Below are 26525 nucleotides of genomic sequence, written 5' to 3'. Positions count from 1 at the left end.
TAAAAATTACCCAAAATTTTGAAAACAAAATGGAGTTACAGATAAATAGCCTGGAGACAAGGATTGAGAAGATGCAAGAAATGTTTAATAAGGACCTAGAAGAAATAAAAAAGAGTCAATTAATAATTAATAATGCAATGAATGAGATCAAAAACACTGGAAGGAACCAACAGTAGAATAACAGAGGCAGAAGATAGGATAAGTGAGGTAGAAGATAGAATGGTAGAAAGAAATGAAGCAGAGAGGAAAAAAGAATTAAAAGAAATGAGGACAACCTCAGGGACCTCTGGGACAATGTGAAATGCCCCAACATTATAATCATAGGAGTCCCAGAAGAAAAAGACAAAAAGAAAGGCCATGAGAAAATACTCGAGGAGGTAATAGCTGAAAACTGCCCTAAAATGGGGAAGGAAATAGTCACACAAGTCCAAGAAACCCAGAGAGTCCCAAACAGGATAAATCCAAGGCAAAACACCCCAAGACACATATTAATCAAATTAACAAAGATCAAACACAAAGAACAAATATTAAAAGCAGCAAGGGAGAAACAACAAATAACACACAAGGGGATTCCCATAAGGCTAACAGGTGATCTTTCAATAGAAACTTTTCAGGCCAGAAAGGAATGGCAGGGCATACTTAAAGTGATGAAAGAAAATAACCTACAGCCCAGATTACTGTACCCAGCAAGGATCTCATTCAGATATGAAGGAGAATTCAAAAGCTTTACACACAAGCATTTTAACAAACTGTACTCTAAAACATATGTCATTGAGTGAAAGTTGCTCAGTCATGTCCAACTCTTTGCGACCCCATGGCCTAGACAGTCTATGGAATTCTCCAGACCAGAATAATGGAGTGGATAGCCTTTCTCTTTTCCAGGGGATCTTCCCAACCCAAGGATCAAACCCAGGTCTCCTGTATTGCAGGTGAATTATTTACCAGCTGAGCCAAAAGCGAAGCCCAATAAACAGACAGGCATGTGTATCATTTAACAAATAAACTGTACCCTAAAACATGTCATTACTATTCATTAAAAAAGTTAAGACTGAAATAGAAGAACCCTGTTTTTCCCCTTTATCTATTTCAATATGTGACTTAGATTCCATATCACTTTTTTGGCCCCATCCCCTTGCTGGTGCAGTCACACCTTTCACTATTTAAAGACAGGGAGGCACTAATATACACAGGCTTACTTCTGGCTGTGTCACTGACCCAACAGAGGCCAGGAGATCCAGCATAGCAAGCATGGCTCCAGGATGGATGATGACGGCATCAGAACTCGGCAGAGATGAAGTTGCCACGTGTGGTTTCAGGTCAGCAACGTTTTTAGGAGGGTAGACGGGGGGAGTAGAAACAGAATGATACGCGTGCCTGTAAAAAAGAAAGAAGGGTAATTGGGTATTTAATTTCAATCATAGTCTCTGTTCATTTCTTCATCTTCTATTACTTTAAGGTTGGAAAAATTTTAAAACCTATATATTATCAATTCTTAGCGAGTCACATACAGACAATTTCACTATCAATTCTTATGGGTCTTATATGTTTTTACCATTTACAACTGGAATTGTTCCATTCAAGAATGGCGCATGATGACTAGTTGACACTGCTCTAAGGTATACTTGAAAGCTGCTATAAGAGTAGATCCTAAAAGTTCTCATCACAAGGAAAAGAAGCATTTTTTCCTTGAATCTATATGATGGATATTAACTAAACTTACTGTGTTAATCATTTTGCAAGCCATATGAATATATATCCTAAACTTATATAGTGTAGTACATCAATTAGATCTCAGTAAAACTGAAAGAAAACAAAGGAGAAAAAAAAAAGAATAACATGCACCTTTAGATATAAAGAACAGGTTAAATTACAGTGATAGAAACAACAAAGCTCTAGGAAAGATGACAGTTCTGATAATTTATGATCAGAGTACAGGTTATACTAAATCTCTCAGTGAGATTGTTTTCTCTTTAATTACCTATGTGTCTTTAACCTTTCCTTGAACCATGGGCAATATAATCAAGAACAAACACGATCAAACAAGACGGCCTACCCTATAACTGGTTCAACTGAGTCAGGGTTGGCTTCAAATCCTGGTTCTGTGCATGTGCGCTCAGTCATGTCCGACTCTTTTGAGACCCCACAGACTGTAGCCCGCCAGGCTCCTCTGTCCGTGGGGTTTTCCAGGCAAGACTATGGGAGTGAGTTACCATTTCCTACTCGAGGGGATCTTCCTGACCCAGGGATAGAAATTCCACCTCTTATGTCTCCTGGAATGGCAGGTGGATTCTTTACCAAAGCACCTTCTGGGAAGCCTGGCCACCATGACAATATATGTATTAAGCATCAAGGGAGTTTTCCTTTAGGTTACTTAGAACTACATTCATCCTTTTTTTTTTGGAGGAGGAAATGGCAACCCACTCTAGTATTCTTGCCTGGAGAATCCCGTGGACAGAGAAGCCTGGTGGGCTGCTGTCCATGGGGTCGCACAGAGCTGGACACGACTGAAGCAACTTAGCATGCATGCATGCATTGGAGAAGGAAATGGCAACCCACTCCAGTATTCTTGCCTGAAGAATTCCAGGGACAGAGAAGCCTGGCAGGCTACTGTCTATGGGGTTGCACAGAGTTGGACATGACTGAAGTGACTTAGCAGCAGCAAGCAGCAGCAGCATCCTTTTTTGCATTATCTTCCCTATCACTGAAAATATTCATCACAATTTTTTCAATCTTGGGATATGTCCCAAATACACATTTCATCTCATCAATGATATCCTCCTATTTCATATTCTTCTTCTACAATTCATGAGTTTTGCACATTTTGTGTCTTGGCACAAGGAAACAGATGCTTGTGGCTTCAACCTATGGGAGCTCTTTGTTCCAGTGAATTGGTTTCAGCATAATTTGTCTAATGCTGAGCTCTGTCACCGAGAGCAGTGCAGTTTCAGCTCTCTGGCACAAGAGGAGCTTGGGAAACAGATGCTTTAAGTCACTGATTTAGTAGCAAAGAATTGGCACTGCCATGGTTTTTGTTTTTTTTAAGTAACATTCTCTTTTTAACAGAGATTCTAGGAAAGTATTCAGCTTCACTTAAAAAAATATGCTCTCCCATTTACTTAAAGTCAGCATTATCCTCCACCTACTCATTTTTTTCATTCTTTTTCTTTTTCTGTTTTTATTCAGAAAGATCTAATTTCTAAACTTACTAAGGTAGATTTTCTAAATGCTCATTACCAATAGGTATACTCCTCTTATGTTTCTCTCCTTACTCTTACTCTTTACACTTGTAAAAAAAAGATCCATGATTTCTCCACTGTGTAACAGGGACTCCAAACTTAACAATTTCATAAAACTTGCTTTCAATACACACAAAAAGTAGCCCAAATGTGAGGGTAAGAAACATTGATTCTAATTGTATATTCTAATTACAGGCCTTCTCAAATTATTTCTGAATTGCCTGATATAAATTAGAACTTAAATTATGGATATGTATAGCTAGCTAGGAAGAAGTCCTTTGTCTTTGGAAACTGAACTCTTTACTAATATTAACTATTATGGTGTTAAAATTTCAATCTTTTATAAAAATATTCTAATGCAGGAATTACATTTATTCTTCTCAAACAAGAAAAAGACTGCAAACATCGTAGAAATCTAAAACATGATATGTATTAAGTAAAATGGGGTCTATTTTAACAGGCATTATATAACAATTAATTCTTACTAAGTCACTTAAGTATATCACAGGTATTACACTACTTTTTAGAGATTATGGTAAACTTATTAAACAGATAATTATCAAACAAGACCTAACCATTTACAAAGATAGGATAAAATGACATTTCAAGATTTTGTTAATTTTTATGTTGCAGTTACTTTTAAGGCCTAAAGAAATTGCAATTTAACATTTCAATCTAAATTCTCATATATACCTAAGACCTATCTACCTCTTTGAGGAATATATATTTAAATATTTAAATTCTGAATTTGCTTTACATCAATTATCATCAAGTGTGTATAGGCAATGAGTAATGGGAATCATGTCTGAATGAAAACTAGTATTTGCCACTGTTTTCCATACTGTAGATCGTATTCTGAAAGTCTTGGTTACTATTTTATATTTTGTTTTCACTTCCTCTAACTCTGATTGGATACTGTTCAGCTATAGTTCTGTTTCACTATTCCTTCTGAATAATGAAAAAAACTATGCTTTTAGTTTTCCAAAATAAGGTTTCTTAGTTCTTCAACGCTTAAAATCTTTAGAGAAGACTCTTGAAGCTTTTACATGCCAGACAAGTATCACAATTTCAAAATTTCCTTAGTATCTTAATCTCCACAAGCCATAAAACTAACACAATGTTGGTCTTCCCTTTTGCCAAAAGAAAGAAAGAAAAAGTTTTGTCACAAGAAACAAGATCCCCGTAAACTGCTGTAATCTGAGGTGTTCTTGAGATATTCTAACTCTGAAAGTTACTATGCTGTGAAATAAAAAGATTTCTTTCAGCTTATGATTTTTACCACTGAGCAAATGTATGTAACCTGACTAGAATGGCAACCTGAAAATGTCAACACTGATCTTATTATCAGTATGAATGGTACTGGGAACCCTTGAGGGTAACATCAGATTGTAAACTGGATTAGAATTCTCATGGATAAGAAACACTCAGCTACAACTGTCAATTCAGTGACAGTCTCCCCTTAGGTCAAAGACAGGGCATCCTTACATGGAGCTGTCCTGCAGATGTTGACAAAATGTTCTTGATCTAAGGCCTTAAATACCTATCACACAGAATAAAATGCTATTTTTTCCTTTGCCAAACTACTATTTAAATAAACAGTAAAATCTGATAAACTTTTAAATATTTGTTCCTTTAATCTGTGAATTTCTATTCAAAGTTTTTTGTAGTTTCTGGTTAATATTTAATGACATAAATGTTTTTAAATACAGCAAAATTTTAAGCCTTCACCATGTATGACAGAGTCATAAATGTGATTTTTTTTAACTAATTAAAACTATTGTTCTAACATCCAGTAGTTCTGTGAGATAGTGGGCACACATGAATCCTCCAACACAAATAATATCTTTTATGCTATTTAACAACAGAAAAACACACTAGGTCAACTCAAACTGATTTTATAATTGACTGAATTAAGAACTGCTCTTTTAAAAAAATGAAAAATAAATAGTTTTAAAATATAAGTACATTGAACAATGCAAAATTCCTTCCTGAATATTCATGAGCTAATAGAAGAAAATGAGCTGTAAACTCCAGTGTACATTTAAGAGAAAAAGGAAAATATAAGCCCATATACCTAATGAATATTACTATTAAAATATATTAAAATACTAAATTTGTATAGTACTAAATTTTCAACAACTCTATTCAACTTTCAAAACATGAACCACAGAGCACAGCAGAGCCTCAGGCTCATTTATAAAAAGCCACAATGTGAGAATATTAATACAAGACCTAAAACCTAGTATTTGTTTATGAGGAAACAAGGGAAGGAAGAGACTTTGGTGCCAAGTGCCAGACTAAGATCATTTTAAGTACAGGCTAGAAAATGGAATCTCAAATGAATCTTAACTATACTTTTGTCAATCAGCTGCTGGCTCTTTACATGTCTGTGCTCAGCTGCTCAGTCCTGTCCTCTTTGCGACCCTAGCCAGCCAGTCATGCTCAAGTCTTTGCGACCCTAGCCTGGATAAAGCTCCTCTTGTCCATGGGATTTTCCCAGCAAGAATACTGGAGTGGGTTGCTATTTCCTCCTCCAGGGGATCTTCCCAACCTGGGAATCCAACCCGAGTCTCTTGCACTGCAGGCAGATTTTTTAGCCCTGAGCCACTGGAGAACTTTACAGTCATAAGATTTAAGTATGAGGTAGACTACGTCAGCTTAGAAAGAGATTTGTGCACAAATGATGAAAGCAGGAGCTAGGGTAGGTTTTTTTATTCACTTTCTCAAAGGTTAGCCAGTTCAGTCTTCATAACAGCATCACATGTCAACTGGTTGAACCTGATTGAGAAAATACACGTTTCCTCAGCCAAGACTGGCATGTTCATTTTGGAGTAATACTAAAAACCAAAGAATGATCCCACGCACATTTAAAGTGAAAAGAAAAAGCAGAAAAGTATCCTACCTAAAGACACATTACATCATCTTTTCTAAATTAATATTAATAAAATACATGTTAGCTCTAAAAGGCCCATTTTAATCTACAGTTGGATGACAAAATTCTACATGTCCTTCATATCTTCATAGCATTAACACACTTTACTCTCATAAATATATGCAGCTGAAGCTGAAAATTTTAAAAACAAAGAAATCAAATAGAAAGGAAAAAAAAATCGAAGTTATTCAACTGTTGCTGTTGTTTAGTGGCTAACTGGTGCCTGACTCTTTTGTGGCCGCATGGACTGTAGCCTGCCAGGTTCCTCTGTCCATGGGATTTCCCAGGTAAGAATACTGGAGTGGGTTGCCATTTCCTTCTCCAGGGGATCCTCCCGACCCAGGGATTGAACCCATGTCTTCTGCATTGGCAGGCGAGCTCTTTACCACTGAGCCGTCAGGGAAGCTCCAAGTTATTCAATACAAAGCACGAAATCCACATTAATATATCATTAAGCACAGGAGAAAAAAAACCCACGCAAACAAAGATGGACTGCTATTATGAGATCAGTACCTTTTCCTGGACAAAGCTGGAGTCCCCCAAGGAGAGGGAAGAGAAGACTCACTTGTCAGGCAAGGAGGGATCTGTTCTGCACGACTACAGACAACAAAACAGACGGGGGTCAGAGAGGTTAGAGCAAAACACCAGGAGGGCAGCTGGTTAGCTTCACAAGCAATACCAGTAAAAGTTTAATAGGGAACAACCTCCATACTCCGCGGGAACAAGGAACAAGACTACAGCACATGCACTGAGGGAAACAGAAAAGCATGCTTACGGCTGGGGCTTATCCATCAAGGTTAACATTTAACATGTTTGTTAAACACACTGCTGTGGGCCTTGCTGTTCTTGGTTTTTTTTTTTTTTTATAAAGCAAACTAAAAATAAGGTACACTAACTAGGATAAGTTAGAAAACAAGGGAAAAGAAGTTGAATCTAAATACACAAATTTTAACTTTAAAAACATTTTATTCCCTGAACACCACACTCTCCCATGTCTTCTATAAGTTAACAATATATAACAATAAATACGTGTTTTTATTTTCAAGACAGGAAAAATTTGAAAATTTTTTTTTACATTACCTGTATTTTCTATCTAAATATTAAGGCCTAAGAAATATTAAGAAACAAGAAACACCTCCTCAGTAGGTAGGTCAGAGCTGATAATTTTACAGTTAGGGATATAACAGAGTTACTTGCTTTATTGACGGGGACATTATATTAACAGAAACAGTTCATTTTTTTTATGAGATAAAACTATGGTAACTGTGAAAAGTGATCATGCTTGGGGGAAATGAGCAGCACGATCACTCTTACGTTATTTTCAAAGTGAGAACTTGATGGAAAACACACTCCTGAAAACAAGGGATTTAGATAAAGCAGGCTTACAATCTTAGAACCCTAGACTTCCCTCAGATTTTACCTTGATATATTGTAATCGTTCATTTGTGTCTGAATTTTTGTACTGAAGCTAAAGGATGGACACAGACAGAGAAGCCCTGCGCTGAGCGGAACTCTCAATGCCTCACAGTGTCACGTGGCATGTGGTGGATGTAGGTTAAGAAGTTGTTTAACGAAGGAATAAGCACATTAAACTCACAGACTCTTGAACGATCAGTATTGCCCAGGAAGACACATCACTTTTTGAGGAAACATCACTTGTTTATGAGGATTATAAAATGTAGATTCTATGTTGAGACTACATCATCTGTCTGAAAATTACATTAATCATAACCATGTTCTCCTCTTGATAATTAACATCAATTAAGTCTGGATGTACCTACTGTTCTCGAGGAAAAAGAGAACACAAGAAACACCACCACGAGAAGTAAATGTCACAGAAACTGTTCTATTAGGTGCACTGAGAGCTTAACTCTAACCCTGGTTTGACAAATGTCACACAGATGTCCATGCTGAAAAGCTTAACATCAGGGCAATAGTAATGTACACATATAAAGTGACAGATAAGTGAATGAAAGAGAAGATTCATTTGTTTTCATTTTAAACTAAATTGTAATTCAAGCATTAATGCTGAAGTCATACATAACATATCCTTAAATTCAGAGTATGAGCAGAGTCATACCTGTCAAAAGAATCTGTGGCTACTCTGTAGAGATAAATAAAGAGTTTACTGCAGTGCCGTAGAGTGGGTGACACCGAGTCCATCGAGATGACGTCTTCCTCTAAAAGTCTTTGAAATGGCTGAGTGTTTGAAGGGAAGACATTCATGGGGCTGATCTTTCTTAGGTCTGAGAAGCAGCCAAGAAATCGAACGGCATCTGCCAACTTCTCATACTGAATCTCTGTTTTGAAGAAGTGTGAGTTGGCTGGCTCATAGCGCATAGCTGCAGTCAATGTGCAGAACACCGTGTGGAGAAGTTCAAACACTTGGTTCTGGTTCACTTTCTCCCACCCGTTCTTGGGTGGCGAGCTCAAAGATCTTTCCATAGCAACGAGCAAGGACGTAATGTACACAAAGCCTCCAACTTTCCTAAAGACTGTTCTTGAACGGTGACTTTCTCGAAGGACTGACAGGAGGGCCTACGGAGGACAAAAAACAACACAAACTTATAATTCAAATTAAAGAAAAAAAAAACAAAACAAAATATCCATACATGAATGTCAAAGGGGAATGCCATTCTGTGGATATCTGATAAGAGTAGTTTTGTCATTTACCCAAAAAGCAATCTTATGAAGCATGTGAAATATTCTGCTAATTAAAAAACACCATATTAAAAGCAGGAGAAAACTTTGGAAAACACATCACATATTGCTTTTGATAAAATAATGGCTATAACAAAATTCTGGGTGAAAAAGCTATATTTTATTGTTAAAAAAAATGCAATCTGTACATGTAATAAAATTTAGAAATACAGTGTAATCCTTCTATTATTCAGCAACCAGTAAGTTTCCATTTTGTGTCTGTATTTTCTCAAATTTAATAAACTGTACTTGTATTTGTAATACCAACTTGTATTAACACAAGACTTCATAACTTTTTGATATTTTTAAGCATCATATAACCTAGCCTGAAGACTAAATGCAAGGGCTTAGAGTTAGAAGCCTTGGGTAGAAAGTCTATTCCAACAGTAAAAAGCATTTCACCATGGTCAGTTACTTAACCCTTCTACGCCAGAGTTTCCTCTTATGTAAAACCTGAACAATATTAATAACAACTTACTTCACAGGAAATACATGTGTAACCCTTAGCAAAGTGCATAAAAGTTCATCACCATCACCTTCTTCAAATACACACTGGGAAAAACCGGACACGTGCTATTTTATATATGAGGAAGTATGAGTTAAGAATCAAAGTGTATGTACAAAATCATATCAATGGTTAGAATTATGACAGAGGTCAGAAAAATAGTGCTTATTAACCCTTAGACTGAAAATAGTCTATGTTACATTCTTTTGGATAAGTCCACCTCCTACTGCCTAAAAACTGCCATTCCTAGGCACTTTTGACATAATCACAGCATAATCTCAGTATCTGAAAATTTCAAATACCATGTATAAGCTAATATCCTCCTAAAGTCAATAATTAACAATAATGCAGTGAATACCAAAGTTAAAATGAGCTGCAGGTCCTAGGGGGTTCATTAGCCAGAATCATCAGCTATGTATTATCCACATTTTCAAAAATCTAATGCTTAAACTTCAAATTTGTACATTAGCAGAATTATAAAATACTATATCTCATGGAATTTCGGCCTTGTTCCCAAATAATTACGAACTAAATCACATAGGTCTGTGGTTGTATCAACCGAATGGAGGCCGTGAGAAGCAATGGACACCAAGCTGAGAAAACTCCGGGAAATAGTGGAGGACATGAAGCTTGGCGTGCTGCCATCCATGGGGTCACAGAGTTGGACACAATTTCATAACCACAAGAACAAAGGAGAGCAATTCTGAATGGAGCAAAAACGGAAATTGAAACTGGAATCCCAAATCTTCCTCTCTGTCTTCCAACACAACTTCATGCCCTCAAAGTGGTGGAATGCTGGAGCCAGCTCATATTGGTCATAAGAGCCGACTATTTTCTTTTTGGAATATTGCCTACTAGTTGTTTAAAAACATAACCATAATTAAAAATTAAGTTCTATAAATTAAAAACTGAATAAATTGTTTTAAAATCAAAAATAGCAAATACGCAGAACTCAGTACTTCTGATTTTCTGCATTTTATTATTTGTGCTCTTAAGATACTACACCATGGGATGGTAATGTACATCTCTTCTCAAGCCACATTCATTAACACATCAGTTGCCTGAAATAGGTCACAGTAGGAGTCCTGACTCCATGGGAATCACTAAATGCTGCCCATCAGGACCCTCCTCTTACCTTCCTCCAGCCTGAGGGAGGCAGTTATCACCATGTACTAGAATAACACTGCTTTACAATTACAGATCAGTCAGTTGTCTTTATCTACCAATATTTTACAAATCGACCTATAACGGTACCAAGAAAGGAGGAAAATGTATGCTTAAAAACTTGGCAACCTTAACAGCTTTTGAGGGTACTTATATTTTCCCAGTCAATCCCTTCAAGTACACAGATTTCCCCCAATACTGATAAGCATGTAGATTTCCTCCTTGTCTAAGAGATAAATTGTGGTCAGATTAATCATGCTTGAAAGTTAAAATGCATATTCAAAACTGTCATACTCAAAACAGAATGAAACATACAATAGAACAAAGTAAAAACCACAAACTTCTCATTACTGATGAGAAGCATAAAGCACAAGTTTAATGAAAGAAATGTATGATTGCAGAAGGCAGCTATACTTCCTGTCATGTCTGTGGCAGGAAAAGGGCAGGGGTCTCAGGAGAGGAAGTCAGAAGGAAAAGAGACAGTGGGCATTCCGAGGGCTCCTGGAGGCCGGGTTAGAGACACTGGCTTTTCATCAGCTATTATTATTTTGACATTACTTTTTTATAGTTAAATCATTTTTAATTGAATGGTAATTACTCTACAACATTGTGTTGGTTTCTGCCAAACATCAACATGAATCAGTCAGAGGTATATCTATGTCCCTTCCCTCTTGAACCTAACTCACACCTCCCTCCCCATCCCTCCTCTCTAGGTGGTTACAGAGCCCTGGTTTGAGTTTCCTGAGTCACATAGCAAATTCCCACTGGCTATCTATTTTACATATGGTAATGTATATGTTTCCATGTTACTCTCCCCATACATCATACCCTCCACCTCCTCCTCCACCCCAGCTGTGTCCATAAGTCTGTTCCATGTCTCCTTTGCTGCCCTGCAAATAGGTTCATCAGTACTGTATTTCTAGATTCCATATATATGTGTTAATACCTGATATTTGTTTTTCTCTTTCTGACTTCACTCTGTATAATAGGCCCTAGTTCCATCTACCTCATTAGAACTGACTCATATGCATTCCTTTTTTTTTAATAACTGAGTAATATTCCATTTGTATATATGTACCACAGCTTCTTTATCCATTCATCTGTCCTAATTTTTTAAGGAATCAGCATACTGTCTTCCATACTGGCTGTATCAATTTACATTCCCACCAACAGCACAAGAGGATTTCTTTTTCTCCACACCTCCTTCATCATTTCTTGTTTGTAGATTTTTTGATGATGGCCAGTATTCTTGCTTGGAAAATCCCATGGATGGAGGAGCCTGGTAGGAGTCCATGGGGTCGCAAAGACTGGACACAACTGAGTGACTTCACTTTCACTCTCACCCGTGTGGGGTGATATCTCACTGTAATTTTGATTTGCATTTCTCTAATAATGAGTGATATTAAGCATCTTTCCATGTGTTTATTACCCATCTGTATGTCTTCTTTGGAGAAATGTCTGCTTAGGTCTCCAGCCCACTGTTTAAAATTGGATGGTTTGTTTTTCTGATATTGAGTTGTAAGAGCTGCTTGTATATTTTGGAAATTAATCCTTTGTCAGTTGCTTCATTTGCTATTATTTTCTCCCATTCTGAAGTTTATCTTTTCACTTTGTTTATAGTTTTCTTTGCTGTGCAAAAGCTTTTAAGTTAATTAGGTCCCACTTGTTTATTTTTGTTTTTATTTCCATTACTCTGGGAGGTGGGTCATAGAATATATTGCTGTGATTTATGTCACTGAGCGTTCTGCCTATGTTTTCCTCTAAGAGTTTAATAGTTTTTGGTCTTACATTTAGGTCTTTAATCCATTTTGAATTTTACCTTTGTGTTTGGTGTTAGAAAGTGTTCTCATTTCATGCTTTTACATGTAGCTGCCCACTTTGCCCAGCAGCACTTAATGACGAGACTATCTTTGACCCATTATATAGTCTTGCCTCCTCCTTTGTCATATTTTGACGTAATTTTAGACTTGAAGAAAAATCACAAGTATAGTTCACAATAGTTCTCAGTCATTTAACAATTGCCACCGATTTTAGTAGTGAAAATTGTTAAGAACACACTTCTCACACTTACTCTGAGGATGTCGGTCTTGAGCTGCAGCTCTGTGGGTGGGGCCGAGTGCATCAGTCCTAGGAGCGTGCCCATGTCATCGTCCCCATTGGGAGAGAGCACCAACTGCTGGATCATCATCAGGGCATGCTGCCGACACTGTGGGTACCTCACTATATTATGCGCACATCTTGCGCCTCCAAATTCTCGAAAAATTCCTTGGAGGAGGGAGACAAAACAACAACACAGGTTAACTTAAAATATTCTAAGTCAGACGAACTCAAATCTGATCCATTTGTAGAAAGAGTAACTTAAAAGAAGGCACAGAAAACCTACCCAGCGATTTTATCTTTTAAAGTAAAATACAAAATCTCCTTTTAAATTTACAATTACAAAACTGTGGGATGTCAGCAAAGGTATATACAAATTTTCTCTAGGTTTCCTTTATGCAAGAATGCCCTGGTATGTTCCACATGCCCAATTTCTCCAAATCTCAACCATTCAGAAATTTCGTAGATGGTTACCAAAATGACCAGTACTTTTATGCAGAGGCTTTACCAAGCAATACTTGAAATCAGTTTAGTAAAAGGCTTTTAGATGAACAATACTGCATATAAATGAGATTTAAACTGAAAACAAGGCTTCCAAAACAGTAGCAAGAAAAAAGGGAATAAGTTATTCTTACAGTGAGAAAATATTATAAGAAATCAAACGTTACAGTTGGTAGAGGACACAAAAACGACAAACTCATAACATTGTAAATCAACTGTACTCCAATAAAAATTTTAAAAGAGATAAATAAAGGGGACTGAGCCCCTATTCATTACAAAAAAGAAAAGATAAACTCTATAATAGAAAGCATTGGTTGCTGTACTGTTCCAAAGGCTTTATGTAGATTGACTTATTTAATCTCCTCATCTCTCACCTGCTCACAGATAAGTAAATAAGACATGCAGAAGCTGAGTAAGGTGTCAGGTCAGTGATACAGCCAGCAGAATTATGTCTATATAGCCCTGTTCTATAGCCTGTGCTTTTGGCCATGGATGATACTGTTCTTACATCAAACAACATCTTCAAGTATAAAAAAAAAACACATGGACTAAGTGATCCAAATCATCAGTTAGTGTTTCCTCCAAAGTAATAGCATTCTGTTCTCTATCCTCTTAGAGTACCTCGTATATGTCACTAATATAAGAGCTCATACTAAACTGTTTTAGCTTAATTGTTTAAAAGCAGGAGTGATATTTTATAAATACATTTGGATTGTTCGTTTCAGTTCAGTTCAGTCGCTCAGTCGTGTCTGACTCTTTGCGACCCCATGGACTGCAGCCTACCAGGCTCCTCCGTCCATGGGATTTTCCAGGCAAGAGTACTGGAGTGGGTTGCCATTTCCTTCTCCAGGGGATCTTCCCGACCCAGGGATCGAACCCAGGTCTCCAGCATTGCAGACAGACGCTTTACCGTCTGAGCTACCAGGAAAGCCCTAAGATAAAGCAAAAGATTTACTAAATCCATTTTTTTCCCTGGGAGAGGCAAGTTTTATTCTTTTCAGTATTTCCCTAAGGTTGTAACATTATAATACTCTGATTTGAATTACTGAATAATTAAGAAAATCACAATGTGAAGCACATGTTTCAGGAAAATATTTAAATAAGCAAAGCTATCCGACAAAGAGTCTGCGCTATATAAGTAAACAAACAGAAAAAGAATATTTCAAACACAAGGCATATTATAAAAAACAATAAAACTATAAGAATACATTTTGAAGTAATAATAATAGTATATATTGTATATTCATAAACTTAGGAAGGTCAAAAGTACGGCACGTCTAGAGATAGGATAGTAGCATCACTGAATCAATAGAATTTTCTCTAAGTGATAAGAGCATCTCAGAAGTAAGAATCATTAGAGAAGACATAACCATTGGTACTTTCTTACCAGTGCGCTTGCTAGAAGAAGCTTCTCTAATTACCTGCGTTTGTGTTTGAGCCTTGAAGAAGCACTGTCAAAGTCTCCATGACTAACAAAGCCAGGTGTTTTTGGTCTTCAAATGAACTATTATTTCTTGAGTCCCCTAGGAAAAAGAATCAAAGGTCCAAATCACAAAACTAGTCAGCTTATTTCTTTCTGGATTTAGGATTTTTAAAACAAATTAAGATTTTATTACTATTAATTTTACTACTAATACAAATGACACAGTATTGGGTTGGACAGAAAGTTCATTTGGTTTCTTTCACAAGATGTTAAAACTCAAAAGAACTTTTGGGCTGACTCAATATAACCTTTAAAAAAATGATACATATGTCTAAACTACCAGCTACCAAAAGTAAAGTCAATGTTTATAGATTTTATTTTGGTATGGCTAGAAAGCTACAGTTATCTAAAAAGTAAAATGTATCCTTTTCACAGACGCTTTCCTAATCAAAGAAGTGTCAACAAAAAAGAATGCTAGGTTTTAATGCACCAAAGAGGAAAAAAACGTTTGTAAGTAGTACTGTCTGTTCAATTTAATTCATTCAACACATATAATACTAAGTGCCAGACACTACTATGCTTTTATCAGATTTATCAGAAAGGACAAGGAACATCAAATTTAAGGTGCTTAATATATATGTGCATAAATATCACTAAAAAGATATATCAAACTAATGTGCTCTCTATAATTAATAAACATTTTGAGCCACCTAAACATCCCAATTGTTTCTAGAAGCTTTTTGTTATTTCCTAACAAAGTAGAAGACTTATGTGGATCATAAATGGTTTCCTCAGTTTTATCTTAAATTCTCTTCCACCATGACATATTTCTGTCTCCTCCCCTGCCATTCCCCAATTCCCTAATAGAGGTTGAGTGAACAAGTTTTAACTTGTGGGAAATATTCACAAGGATGTCACAATTATGCACATTATCAAGTAATTCAAATCCATAACCAAATGAAAGACAAAACATGAACAAAACACCCTGCCCAAACTCCTCTGCCAAATAAAATTAGAAGTAGGGAAAACGCTTTACCTTGTTCATTTAGTGCCTGAGTTGGATCCTTCAAGAGGGCAGCATATTTGTGCAAAAGGTTTACCATGACCTCCAAAAGGCCCACCTCCCTGAACACATCTTTAAATATGTAGTCATGTCGTGTAAACTTAAGAAGTGTTTTCATCGCGATAATGCTACAGTGGTAAGAAGAGCTAGACTTTAAGAGGATGCTAACACTAATAAGTTCTTTACAAGGGATATAATTTAAGCTAAAAACAACAAACTCCAGCATCTCGAAGTACTTGTTCTGTACTTCTGGGAGTTTAGAAATCTTTTCTGCAAACTGTGACAGTGTGTGCTGTGACTCGAGGATGAAATAGTTGGCGTTGTCGGCCATGTAAATATTTGTGATGGCATCGAGAATTATGTGGGCGAGGAAGTTGGTTTTTGCTTTTAAAAATGCATTCTGAAGAACTGCAAAGGCCTGGATGTTTCTCACACTGTGACCTAAAGTAGAAAACCAGAACACAAAAGTAGGTGTTATGTGATATTTTCATCATGGCAAAGTAATCTATTTAAGCAGATAATGAACTGTAACATTTGTCATCTATTCACTAAGAATACTTCCTGTTTTCACAAAAGGTCTTTTTCTTCATCAGGGTCAGTCATTTAATTAAAAGTGAGTAATAGTGATTAAGCTTTTAATACAGTATTATCAATATTCTGATTCCAGAAGAGTATACACTGAAACATCAGACGGTTTTCAAAAGAATAAAGCAAATTATATAGGTCTAGGCTTCAGAGTTTGGAAATGTGCAGGAGTGTCGCTTTTTACTATCTGTAACATTGTCCTAGACTATAAAGACAGTTACCTCACAATCTGAAAAGACTTTTAGGCCGAAGAGAAAAGCAAGGATGGCAGCAGGAAACAGGAGGGGGAAAAATACCCTTGAGTTCCAGCTTTCCATTTTTAATTACAACACTACAACTTTGATAAATTTTAATTTGGAAATTTACTTTGTTTCAAGCCACAAGTACAATTTCCTTACATATACATTTGTTAAAGCAATTTATGGCCAGCTACTAGCTACATTTATAAATACCTGATTTTCAAACACACCAACTGGAAAAAAAAATATGTATACAATAGCTCTTATAAGGTAAATCACTGAAAATACTTATAAAGAAATTAACACAGAAGTATGTAAGGCAAATGAAAACAAGACTTTGCCTATAAAAATTGTCCTCAGGTTCACAACCATTAGGAATATATATAGAGAGAGCATCTGCAAGAGTGTAACACAGTGCCTTACAGAATAAGCTGGATTTTTGAAAGAGGATGAACACAGAACTAGGAAAAACAATAAAATGGGTTAGAAAGACTGCTCAGACATTGTGGCTTGGACATTATCTGAAAAGGCAAAGATTAAAAAATCTCTTCAGTCTATATATGATTTTTAACTTTCTGTTTGTTTACAACATGTAAACTTATCCACGTGTGGCAAATGCCAAATCTTTATTTCCAGTTCTTTATTAATTTTATGCTTGTTCTTATTGAGGATATCGCTAACTTTGTATTACCTGCAGGTAGTTAAAACCCAAGCTTAGACAGAATGATGAACATACAAACGCTAAAATCTGACTATATGTGACAAATAAGGTTAAAGAATACCTCTAATCAATATTTTCCATCTTTTGGCTGTGTGACAATATCAATTCTCACCTTTAAGAAAAGAGTTTAAAGGAGATGAACTTGATGTAATGTGAAAAAACTGGATCTTTTCAAGTTTCATTTTCATTATCTGGTTGCTTTTTTTTAAAACCTAATTTTAAGTGATTTCACTGACAAAAGATAACCAACCTCAATGGGCTTCCCTGGTGGTTCAGAAGATAAAGAGTCTGTCTGCAACACAGGAGACCCAGGTTTGATCTCTGGGTCAGAAGATCCCCTGGAGAAAGGAATGGTTACCCACTGTAGCATTCTTGCCTGGAGAATTCCATGGACAGAGGAGCCTGGAGGGCTACAGTTAATGGGTCACAAAGAATCGGACCCAACTTAGCAACTAAGCACGTAGCACATATACAGTGAAACTAAACAGAATCTATTAATATGGCTTTCTATCTGGAAAAATTATCTAAAGGAATGACTTAATTTTAATTCCAAAACTAGTGGCATACAGATTTGAAGTTTATTTTAAATGCTGATGATATCAGGAGTAGTTATTTAGGACTGTCATAGCCATTAAATTACTATAGTATTTAATTTGGGGAAGGGAGAATACTTAGATCTAAAGGGTGATTAAAAAGGCTGCTCTATACAAGATAGGAAAATCCCTTAAATATTGACACATCTGTGCTCTAGTATTTTAACTAAACAGATGTATCCTGTATAAGTTTCAAAATTTGCATTAACTGATTAAAATCTATTTAGCGCACAAATAACTAAAATAAGGGTAAAGTAAGGAAATCATTATAAAAGATGACAATCACCATCTCATTACTCTCAAGCCTATACAAGCAGAAACAAAAGAAATGAATTATTCTAAGGTTTAGAAGAATAAGTGTATATACAAGAAAGAATAGAGTTTTCCTATATTCAGAATTTAATGTAAAATGGAAAAGTTTATGTTTGAAAAAAGAGCCTAAAATGGTACAAGCATAAGCAAAATGCAAAACGAAATAAGAATAAAGAAATGTAAACACTCATTTAGTAAACACACTGAATATTGTTTTTCAGATACCAGGTCACGGGAGTTAAGATTCCACGTAACACTGAGAGGATAGAGCTGAGGAAAAGAAATGAATAGAAAGGTCAGCAGTTAAAAAGACACCTATATGAACATCTCTCCCACCTCCTTCCCCATCCCACCCCTCTAGGTTGTTACCGAGGCCCAGTTATGGCTGATTCATGTTGATGTTTGGTAGAAACCAAATGCATGCTGTAAAGCAATTATCCTTCAATTAAAAAATAAGTAAATAAATAAAATTTGAAAGAAAAAAAAAGACACTTATAAGGGACCTCCCTGGTGGTCCAGTGCAGGGGAGATGGGTTTCATCCCCGGTCGTGGAAGTAGGGTCCCATATACTACGGAGCAACCAAGACTGAGCTTCACAGCTTCTGAGCCTGTGGGCTCCACAACGAGAGAGTCTATGTGCCTTAATGAAGGTCCACATGATGCAATTAAGACCCAGTGCAGCCAAAGAAGTGAATTATTAACAAACAAAAAAAGACACCTATGGTAATCCAGGTGAGTGATCTCTACAGCATCAACTAAGGTGGTGGCAAAAGGGCCGTTACCAGAGGAAGGAAACTAATAAACGTTTAGTAAGTGTAAGACAGAAAATAATGAACAAATTATACATGTGAGTGACCAATCAGAATGGCACCTGGCTGCAAACAATCCTCAGGGTTCTATTCCTGCAAGCCAACTGAGCATCAGCACTGGCCACATTTGCATCCAGGATAGAACCAGCATAGGTAAAAATCCCTTCAAAGTAAACCCGTGATGAACAATGCAGGGCACTTTGGTTACTAGCGTGAACAAAAATGAAGAAAAGGAAAAATACATTATCCTTTAATATTGCCTAATATGTCATGAGAATTGATGTGTTATAAGAAAACATTTGTAATGGTGAAGTCACAGAAGAGTTCTGAAAAAGATAGGTATGGTCTTTTTTTTTTATAAAGAGACATATTCTCTATTAAAACATATATTTAAAGCACTCTGTGTTTCGGGAACAAATGTGAAAGCTATAGAGAGCTCTGAATTACAGAGTACAACCTTGCAAAGACGTTACTAGCATAGTTAAGGTAAAAAACCACCACGGAGTGGTTACTAAACAAGACTACTCCATTGTTCTTTAATTTCCTTCTTTAGAAAAAAATCTATCTGCTGGTGAGGATAAAAAGGTTTATAAAGCTTCTACTATGTAAGATAGAAATAGGAATCATTTTCAAGCTTTTACACAAACAGATACGCTTATCAACTTCACTAATAACTCAGTTTACTTTTTTCCTTTAAAATCTTATATTTATATATTATTTCACTTGATCTAAAACCAGCAATAAAAATAAGGTAGCTAAATTGTATCCATGTGTAGAGCAACATAAGGTAGATATATTCATGTTTTCTCTTTTAAATGTAATTATCACTGAATGGGTGAAAAGTCCTTGGTAACAGGAATTTTCTTTTCATAAATAATGAAAGGGAAACCAGTGAAGTTGAAGAAAACATGCCCCAAAGTAGCCTGAAGAAATAATTGACACAAAGTAAGATAAACAGTATCGACTATATCAGAATATACACAGATCCAACTTACAAATAGTCCAAACCAAAGAGTTAAAATTTGTAAAGAACACAGCATTGTCACATCCATATTTTCTTATTTCCATCCCTGTGAAAAGTCCATTATCTCCCCTATAAACTAACAACATGCAATCCAAAATGAAGTAACAGAAACAGTTTCATTCACATTATCAAAAAAAATATTTAGGAATAAATTTAACAACAAGAAGGAAAGTTCTATACAATGGACACTTATAAAACATTGCTGAGAGAAAATACCAGAACCCAAATAAGTGGAAAGCTGTATGCTCATGAATTTGGATGACTCAATGTTGTTAAGATGCCAATTCTCCCCATATCGATCTACAGGTTCAATGTACTTCCCAATCAATATCTCAGCAGGCTTTTTCTGTTTTCAATAATTGACATGAAGATTACTAAATTTATGTGGAAGTTCAGAGGACATAGAATAGCCACAATAATTTTGAAAAGGAAGAACAAACTTGGACAACTTAAATGATTCTATTTCAAGACTTTAAAGATATGGCAATCAAGACTGAAGCAGCATTGGCTTCAGGACAGACACATTAATGGAGCAGAATTGAGAAGACTTCCAGATATATAGTTATACAATCTTTTCGACAAAGAGTCCTAGCACATGTGCATATCTGTACTGGGAAAACAAATAAACCTTACTTCCAGCCATATGCAAAAATTAACTTAAAATGTATAATAGACTTTAATATAAGAGTCAAAAATGTGGAACTCCTAGAAGAAACCAGAAGATAATTGTGAATGTGGGTTAAGTAAGATTTCTTAAATATGAGGCAAAACCCATAAAATATTTCAAAAGTGCTAAATTAGACTTCATGAAATTTAAAACTTTTGGTCTTCAAAGATACTACCAAGAAAAAAAAGGCATGTCAAGACTAAAAGAACATACCTAGGACTTATCCAGAATATCTAAAGAACTCTAAAAATTCCAATAAAACCAACAAAGCTATCAAACACTGGACACAGAGATCTGAACCAAAGTAGAGACACAAACAGGATATGAAAAAAGCTTGAAATAATTTAGAAAAAAGTAAATTAAAAAAAAACAAACATATACTATTACACACTCAAATATCTAAAATTAAGCCTAACACCACCAACTATTTTTGAGACTATAAAACAAATTCTCATTACATAGCTGATGTGAACGCAAAATGGGACAGCCACACTAGAAAATAGTTTGGCAGTTTCTCATAACGTTAAACATACATTTACCATATGAATCAGCAATTCCACTGCTTGGTTACCACCCCAAAGAAATGAAAATGTATGTCAACAAAAAGACTTGTTTTATATGAATGTTCCTAGTACTTTATTCATGATAGTTAAATAAACACCATCAACTGGTGAATGGATAAACAACTGCGGGATATTTAAACAATGAAATACTGTTCAGAATTAAAAAAGAGCTTCAGATACATCCAATAACATGGAGAAATACTAAAGCCAGATACACGAAACTACATAATTTAGGAGTCTAGTTTATGGAATTCTAGAAATAGCAAAACCAAAGCACATCAGTGGTTACCGGGGTAAGGGGGTGATGAGAGGGGACTGAATATAAAATGGAACAAGGAAACGTTTCGATGGATCAGTTCAGTCAGTTCAGTCAGTCGTGTCCGATTCTCTGCAACCCCATGGACTGTAGCACTCCAGGCCTCCCCGTCCATCACCAACTCCCGGAGCTTACTCAAACTCATGTCCATTGAGTCGGTGATGGCATCCAACCATCTCATCCTCTGTCGTCCCCTTCTCCTCCTGCCCCCAATCCCTCCCAGCATCAGATTTAGATGGATGGAATATTCCATATCATGATTATGGTGGTGACTGCACAACCACAAATATTTACCTAAACTCAAACCCAACACTTAAAACGGATACATTTTAATATATGCAAATTATACCTCAATACTGCTGGCAAAAAACCCCCATATTTCATATCTCTTTATGTGGGATAAAACCATTAGTATCTCCTTGAGTCTACATATAACTCCACATAAACAAGCCATGAGAAAGATAATTTTGAGTCATAAATGAAACTCAAAATGATCTAGCTTGATCTATTCATTTTATAGGATATTACATCAATCTTCTCAAGAAGTTGATATTTAGGAAGGTTATGCCACTTATGTGTAACCTGAGTTTTGACTCTTAGGGCAATGTCCCTTCTAGTTAACCTTGTTTTCATAGACATATGTTGCTGAGTTCTCAAAATAATCCCTAGAGGTGCTAGGTTATACGTATATTATCCCTGTTATAGATGAGACAAAATCAGACAGAAATATAAGGAAGGTTAATTTAGCTGCATTAATTCTCTCATTACAAAATTATACTACTGTGTAACTAAATATTGTCTCAGTGTCACAATCAGATTGATTAACCAAATAAAATAATGAAACCTAAAATAAAAATTATATTACTGAGCTATATTTAGATGAATGCATAGAAAGAGTTAACTGAGGAATATTTAAGCTTGAGTCTATAATTTAGAAGTGTTAATTTAATATTGTTATTAAATAAAATATTGAACAGCTCTGTAAAATACTCCTAGATTTTATTTAAAAAGTTTTCTACAATCTATAACCTGAGGGCACATCTTATGGAAGTTAGTACAACAACTTCAATTTAAGTCATGACCTTTCAATATAATTTTCTCCAGTAAATTAAATTTAGTATATTCTAGTATATATCTATTTATTCTCATAGGCTTAAGAATTTATAATTACTGGGTTCTACATTATAAAATACATAGATAATGTGCTGTGAAATTGAAATAACCAGATATGATGATATTTTCTGGCTAAATTTTACATGCAAATATCATCACAGCATTGAATATTTAGTATGTAACAATAATGTGAAAAGAACTATTAGAAGCCTGTGGGTTCACATTCTTTCAGAATGGTTAGTATGCATTAAAAAAATTACATAAACTATAAAACTTGCACTCTTACATAATTAAATGTTATTAATATACAATAAGTTTTCTTAGTAGATTATTAGGTGAGAAAAGTCAAAGCTAGGAAACCTGAATTACAAAATGTATTCTCTGACCTCAAAGTATGTAATGTAACTTCTCTATACTCAGGTTTGCTTAGTAAAATACAAGTGTTTGCACCTGTGCTGTCTATATCCATCTTACACAGACAGGCACAGAGTGACTCGAGTTCCATGCACATAAAGCGGAAGTGTGTGAGGTGCCAACATTCAGCAGAGGCATGTTTGACTTATTAAACTGTTTGAATATTAAAATGAAATACTAAAATATAAATTTCATTGTTTTTATGATATTTTCATATTATTTTCAAGTATTTTATCTGCTAAAGACTGTCATTCAAGAAATTATACCATAAAAAGCACTAGCCTTAATGGAAAACAGCATATTACCTTTATATAAATAACACAAATAAAGAGCAATCAGTTGGATACATTCATTCTTTCCTCATTTCTTTGAGTGGCTCAGAACGGGGGTGGGGGGAAGACTCACCTTTGCCTGCAGGCTGAGGTACTGCAAATCCAGGCAATAAAAAGGGGGCCCCTGTGGTAACACCAGCTGGTTTTAGTTCGCTGACACCATATGTTGTTAGGGAAGTTATCAGATTAACCAGATCTTTCAAGGCATCTTTGGATTCTGCCTCTTTTGCTTGTTCCAATCTAGGAAAAGTATGATTTAGCAAATATGTTTTCTCTTCTGTTGTATTTTAAAATTTAATACAGAAAGAAAATTTCAATTTTATATGCAATAAATAAATGTACAGACCACTACAAGAAGTTTCTTCATATATTTTTTCCTATATAAACACATGATATTTTTATAAAGCTGAAAATTTAAGTATGAGATATGATGGTGTATTTGAAAGAAATTATGCCAATAGTCAGAACACCTGATAAATGTTGCTTTTGCCATTAAGGGTTATTATTTTATGCAAATCACCAATCTTTGGTAGAAAGTTTCTTAATATAAAAGGATTAGATTAAATATCTCTTAAGTACCCTAAGGCTCTAAGGTTATAAGTTTCACTGTTTACAACCAAAAATCTTATTAACCATTTCTTTCCTAAGACATTTTCTCCATTAATAATTTTAAAAAGTGAATTCTAGGGGAAGATTTCTAAGACTTTATCTGCATTTCATTAACTAACTCAAATACTGGCACTAGAGTACATTTAAATAAAGTTTTGAGAGTCTAACAATTTTTTAAAACAAACTTAATTCCTTTAAACTTGTTTTTTCTTAATGTGAAAAGTTTTAATAATAAATATTTTTATACTATACACAGAATGCTGTAACCTGTTTTTTTCATTCATTAGTGTTATGTACATGCTTCCCCATGTTAGTATAAACTCACCATAGATATGCTTTTTAATGGCCATGGAGAATCAACCATAGATGTGGGTACTGGGACAGCTAGTAGCTATCAGAGTTCAGGAGCACTAATATACATAAAACTTTGTCTGCATTTAGAATTGTATCTTTAGGATCAATAAACATAGGTGAAATTATTGCAACAAGTTACCAACATTTTTAAGACTCTGGAATTCTCAAAGGACAGCATCAATCAGTAATGTCAAATAGTTATTTCATAAACTTTCACATGTCTTCACTTGTAAATTAGGTTATATGTGCAAAATTATATTCTTGGGGGTTGCCTACTATTAAGTAACAGCAACTAGGTCACACTGGTGTTAGAACTTAAAAGTTTACAAAACAGCAGTGGTTTACAGTAAATCAAACAACTTAAAACTAATTAATAGCCTGGGAACGACTAACATGAGTATCTTCTTCCTAATAAACTTGTAACCAGTTGTTTTTCCAGTATATGTAAGCAACATCTGGAATGAAAAAGAAGGCTAGAAAAACACTTTTAGACTGACTACTATGTTTTGTATATACATTTTCAGCATCTCATTCATTCTGCAAAATTATTCTTTCTACTAACTATATTAATAGCTTGATAGCATTCATATTACTATTAAGGAAAACCAAAAATATAATTAAGCACAAAGAGTTAACACTTCAGGAAGATGTTAATTAGTTCATCCAAACTCTTCTCCCTCAGCTGCTAAGGAAGAGCAGATTTCTTCTTCACATCTAACCACTGACTCCACATGTGCAACCTACATTTTCCAATTTAACTCTAAATTCACTCTTTGTACTCTCTTGACAGAATAGAAGTGATTAAAGCTAAGAGTATAAAGTATACCTTACAAAAGTGATTGGCTGATTTCTTTTACCCTATAACCCCAAACTACTTTGCTTCCTTTGATGAGAAGACTGGGTAGACTATTAAAATACATTCTTATATTGTGGGGTTTTACCTAAGCAAGAGATCACAAAGGAAATTATATCCTTGCCATATCCGAAAATCATCCAGAAGAGTTTGGGAAACATCACTGGAATCTTTGAGGAAACAAGAAAGCCCAGCAAACATCTCAACAATTTCTAGGGGAGAAAGGTCATCTGACTGCTGCATATTCTGAACACACGTAGATAAACATTCTTTTTCTGTAAAAACAAAGAAAATAAAGAACTGAATAAATATATGTGTGTGTATATATATATAACTTATGTCAAATGCTTAAGAAAACTTCATTCTTAACTGGTATTTAATGAAATATTAAATTTTAGTATATTTATAAAATATGGTAAGATAAATGGTACACATTCTGAAAACAAATATAAGATTCAAATTGACTGGGGAAGCTCTACCTCTAAGTAGTAAACGAAGAGTAATATAGGAAGTGTTGAAAATCAGTTGGGGGGGAAAAAAAGGAAAGAAAATCGGTTGACATTTATAATAGTTTTACATCATATTTAGAAGTTTTATTATTAAAAAAGATGACTGCCTGCTGCCAAATGATATTTTTGACCTTTATATGAATATAACAAAAAATGGAGAAAAATTTAAAAACTCTAAGTTTAAGAAGAAAAATCTATTTAGTTAAAAGTTCAAATTAGAGTGCATCTAGACTATTAAGATACAGAAATACTTCAGGAAATAAAATTTTCAAATTTTTGTCTGTATTATATATGTACTAGTTTAAAACATAGTTACATCCCATGACTTCTGGGACTGGAGGCATTTCAAAGAAGACTTTCACTCTCTTATCTTTAAAAATATTAATCTGTCTTAAGAAATCCAGGGTCACATAACAATAACTAAGAAGATTTAACACAGGAATAGAGGTAAGAAACATCTAAGATGCTACAATTGTCTCCTATTTCTCCGATTGACTCATTTTAAGGGACAGTTGACACATATTTATATAAATGAGCTAAAAAAATGGACAATTTCTTTTCAGTGCTGATAAAGAATCTATTTTATTCATACCTCATTGGACAGATTTTCTGTCTACTTATGAAATATCTTCAGAAAGAGTTTGAACTATAGCATCTCAAAAAATCTCTTTTCAGTTCACAAAAGAGGAAGGAAGAAGAGGCAATGAGGTGGAATTTGTATAATTATTATGACTTATCATTTACTTAAAGGTAAGGTTATTTTAACTCTCCTGGATATCCATTATTGGGAACATAAGAATTTTTTACATTTGAAATGCTTCACAAATAATTTTTTTCTCCTGGAAAATATAGTTCTTCATTTAAAATAGAATCTTTGGAGAACTGAACAAG

The 26525-nt window shown here is 35.0% G+C and overlaps 1 protein-coding gene across 4 annotated transcripts in view; it reads right to left on the bottom strand.

Moving 5' to 3' along the window:
* WDFY3 (WD repeat and FYVE domain containing 3) overlaps positions 1 to 26525 on the bottom strand; it is a 270313-nt gene that overhangs the window by 123738 nt on the left and 120050 nt on the right. For 3 of the 4 annotated variants that reach the window (XM_065914495.1, XM_065914492.1, XM_065914493.1), the window contains exons 8-15: positions 25214 to 25400; positions 23383 to 23549; positions 15595 to 16062; positions 14557 to 14658; positions 12609 to 12802; positions 8249 to 8706; positions 6682 to 6765; positions 1197 to 1374 (exon numbers count right to left, since the gene is read on the bottom strand). In XM_065914495.1, the coding sequence (XP_065770567.1) occupies positions 1197 to 1374; positions 6682 to 6765; positions 8249 to 8706; positions 12609 to 12802; positions 14557 to 14658; positions 15595 to 16062; positions 23383 to 23549; positions 25214 to 25400 (1838 nt within the window). The remainder of the gene's footprint in view (positions 1 to 1196; positions 1375 to 6681; positions 6766 to 8248; positions 8707 to 12608; positions 12803 to 14556; positions 14659 to 15594; positions 16063 to 23382; positions 23550 to 25213; positions 25401 to 26525) is intronic. The other variant, XM_065914496.1, reaches the window with a different exon arrangement.

The sequence above is a fragment of the Muntiacus reevesi genome, chromosome 22, assembly GCF_963930625.1.
Source record: "Muntiacus reevesi chromosome 22, mMunRee1.1, whole genome shotgun sequence".
NCBI classification, from domain to species: Eukaryota; Metazoa; Chordata; class Mammalia; order Artiodactyla; family Cervidae; genus Muntiacus; species Muntiacus reevesi.
Note: the sequence above shows the minus strand (reverse complement) of the source record. Positions and strands in the feature narration are given on the sequence as shown.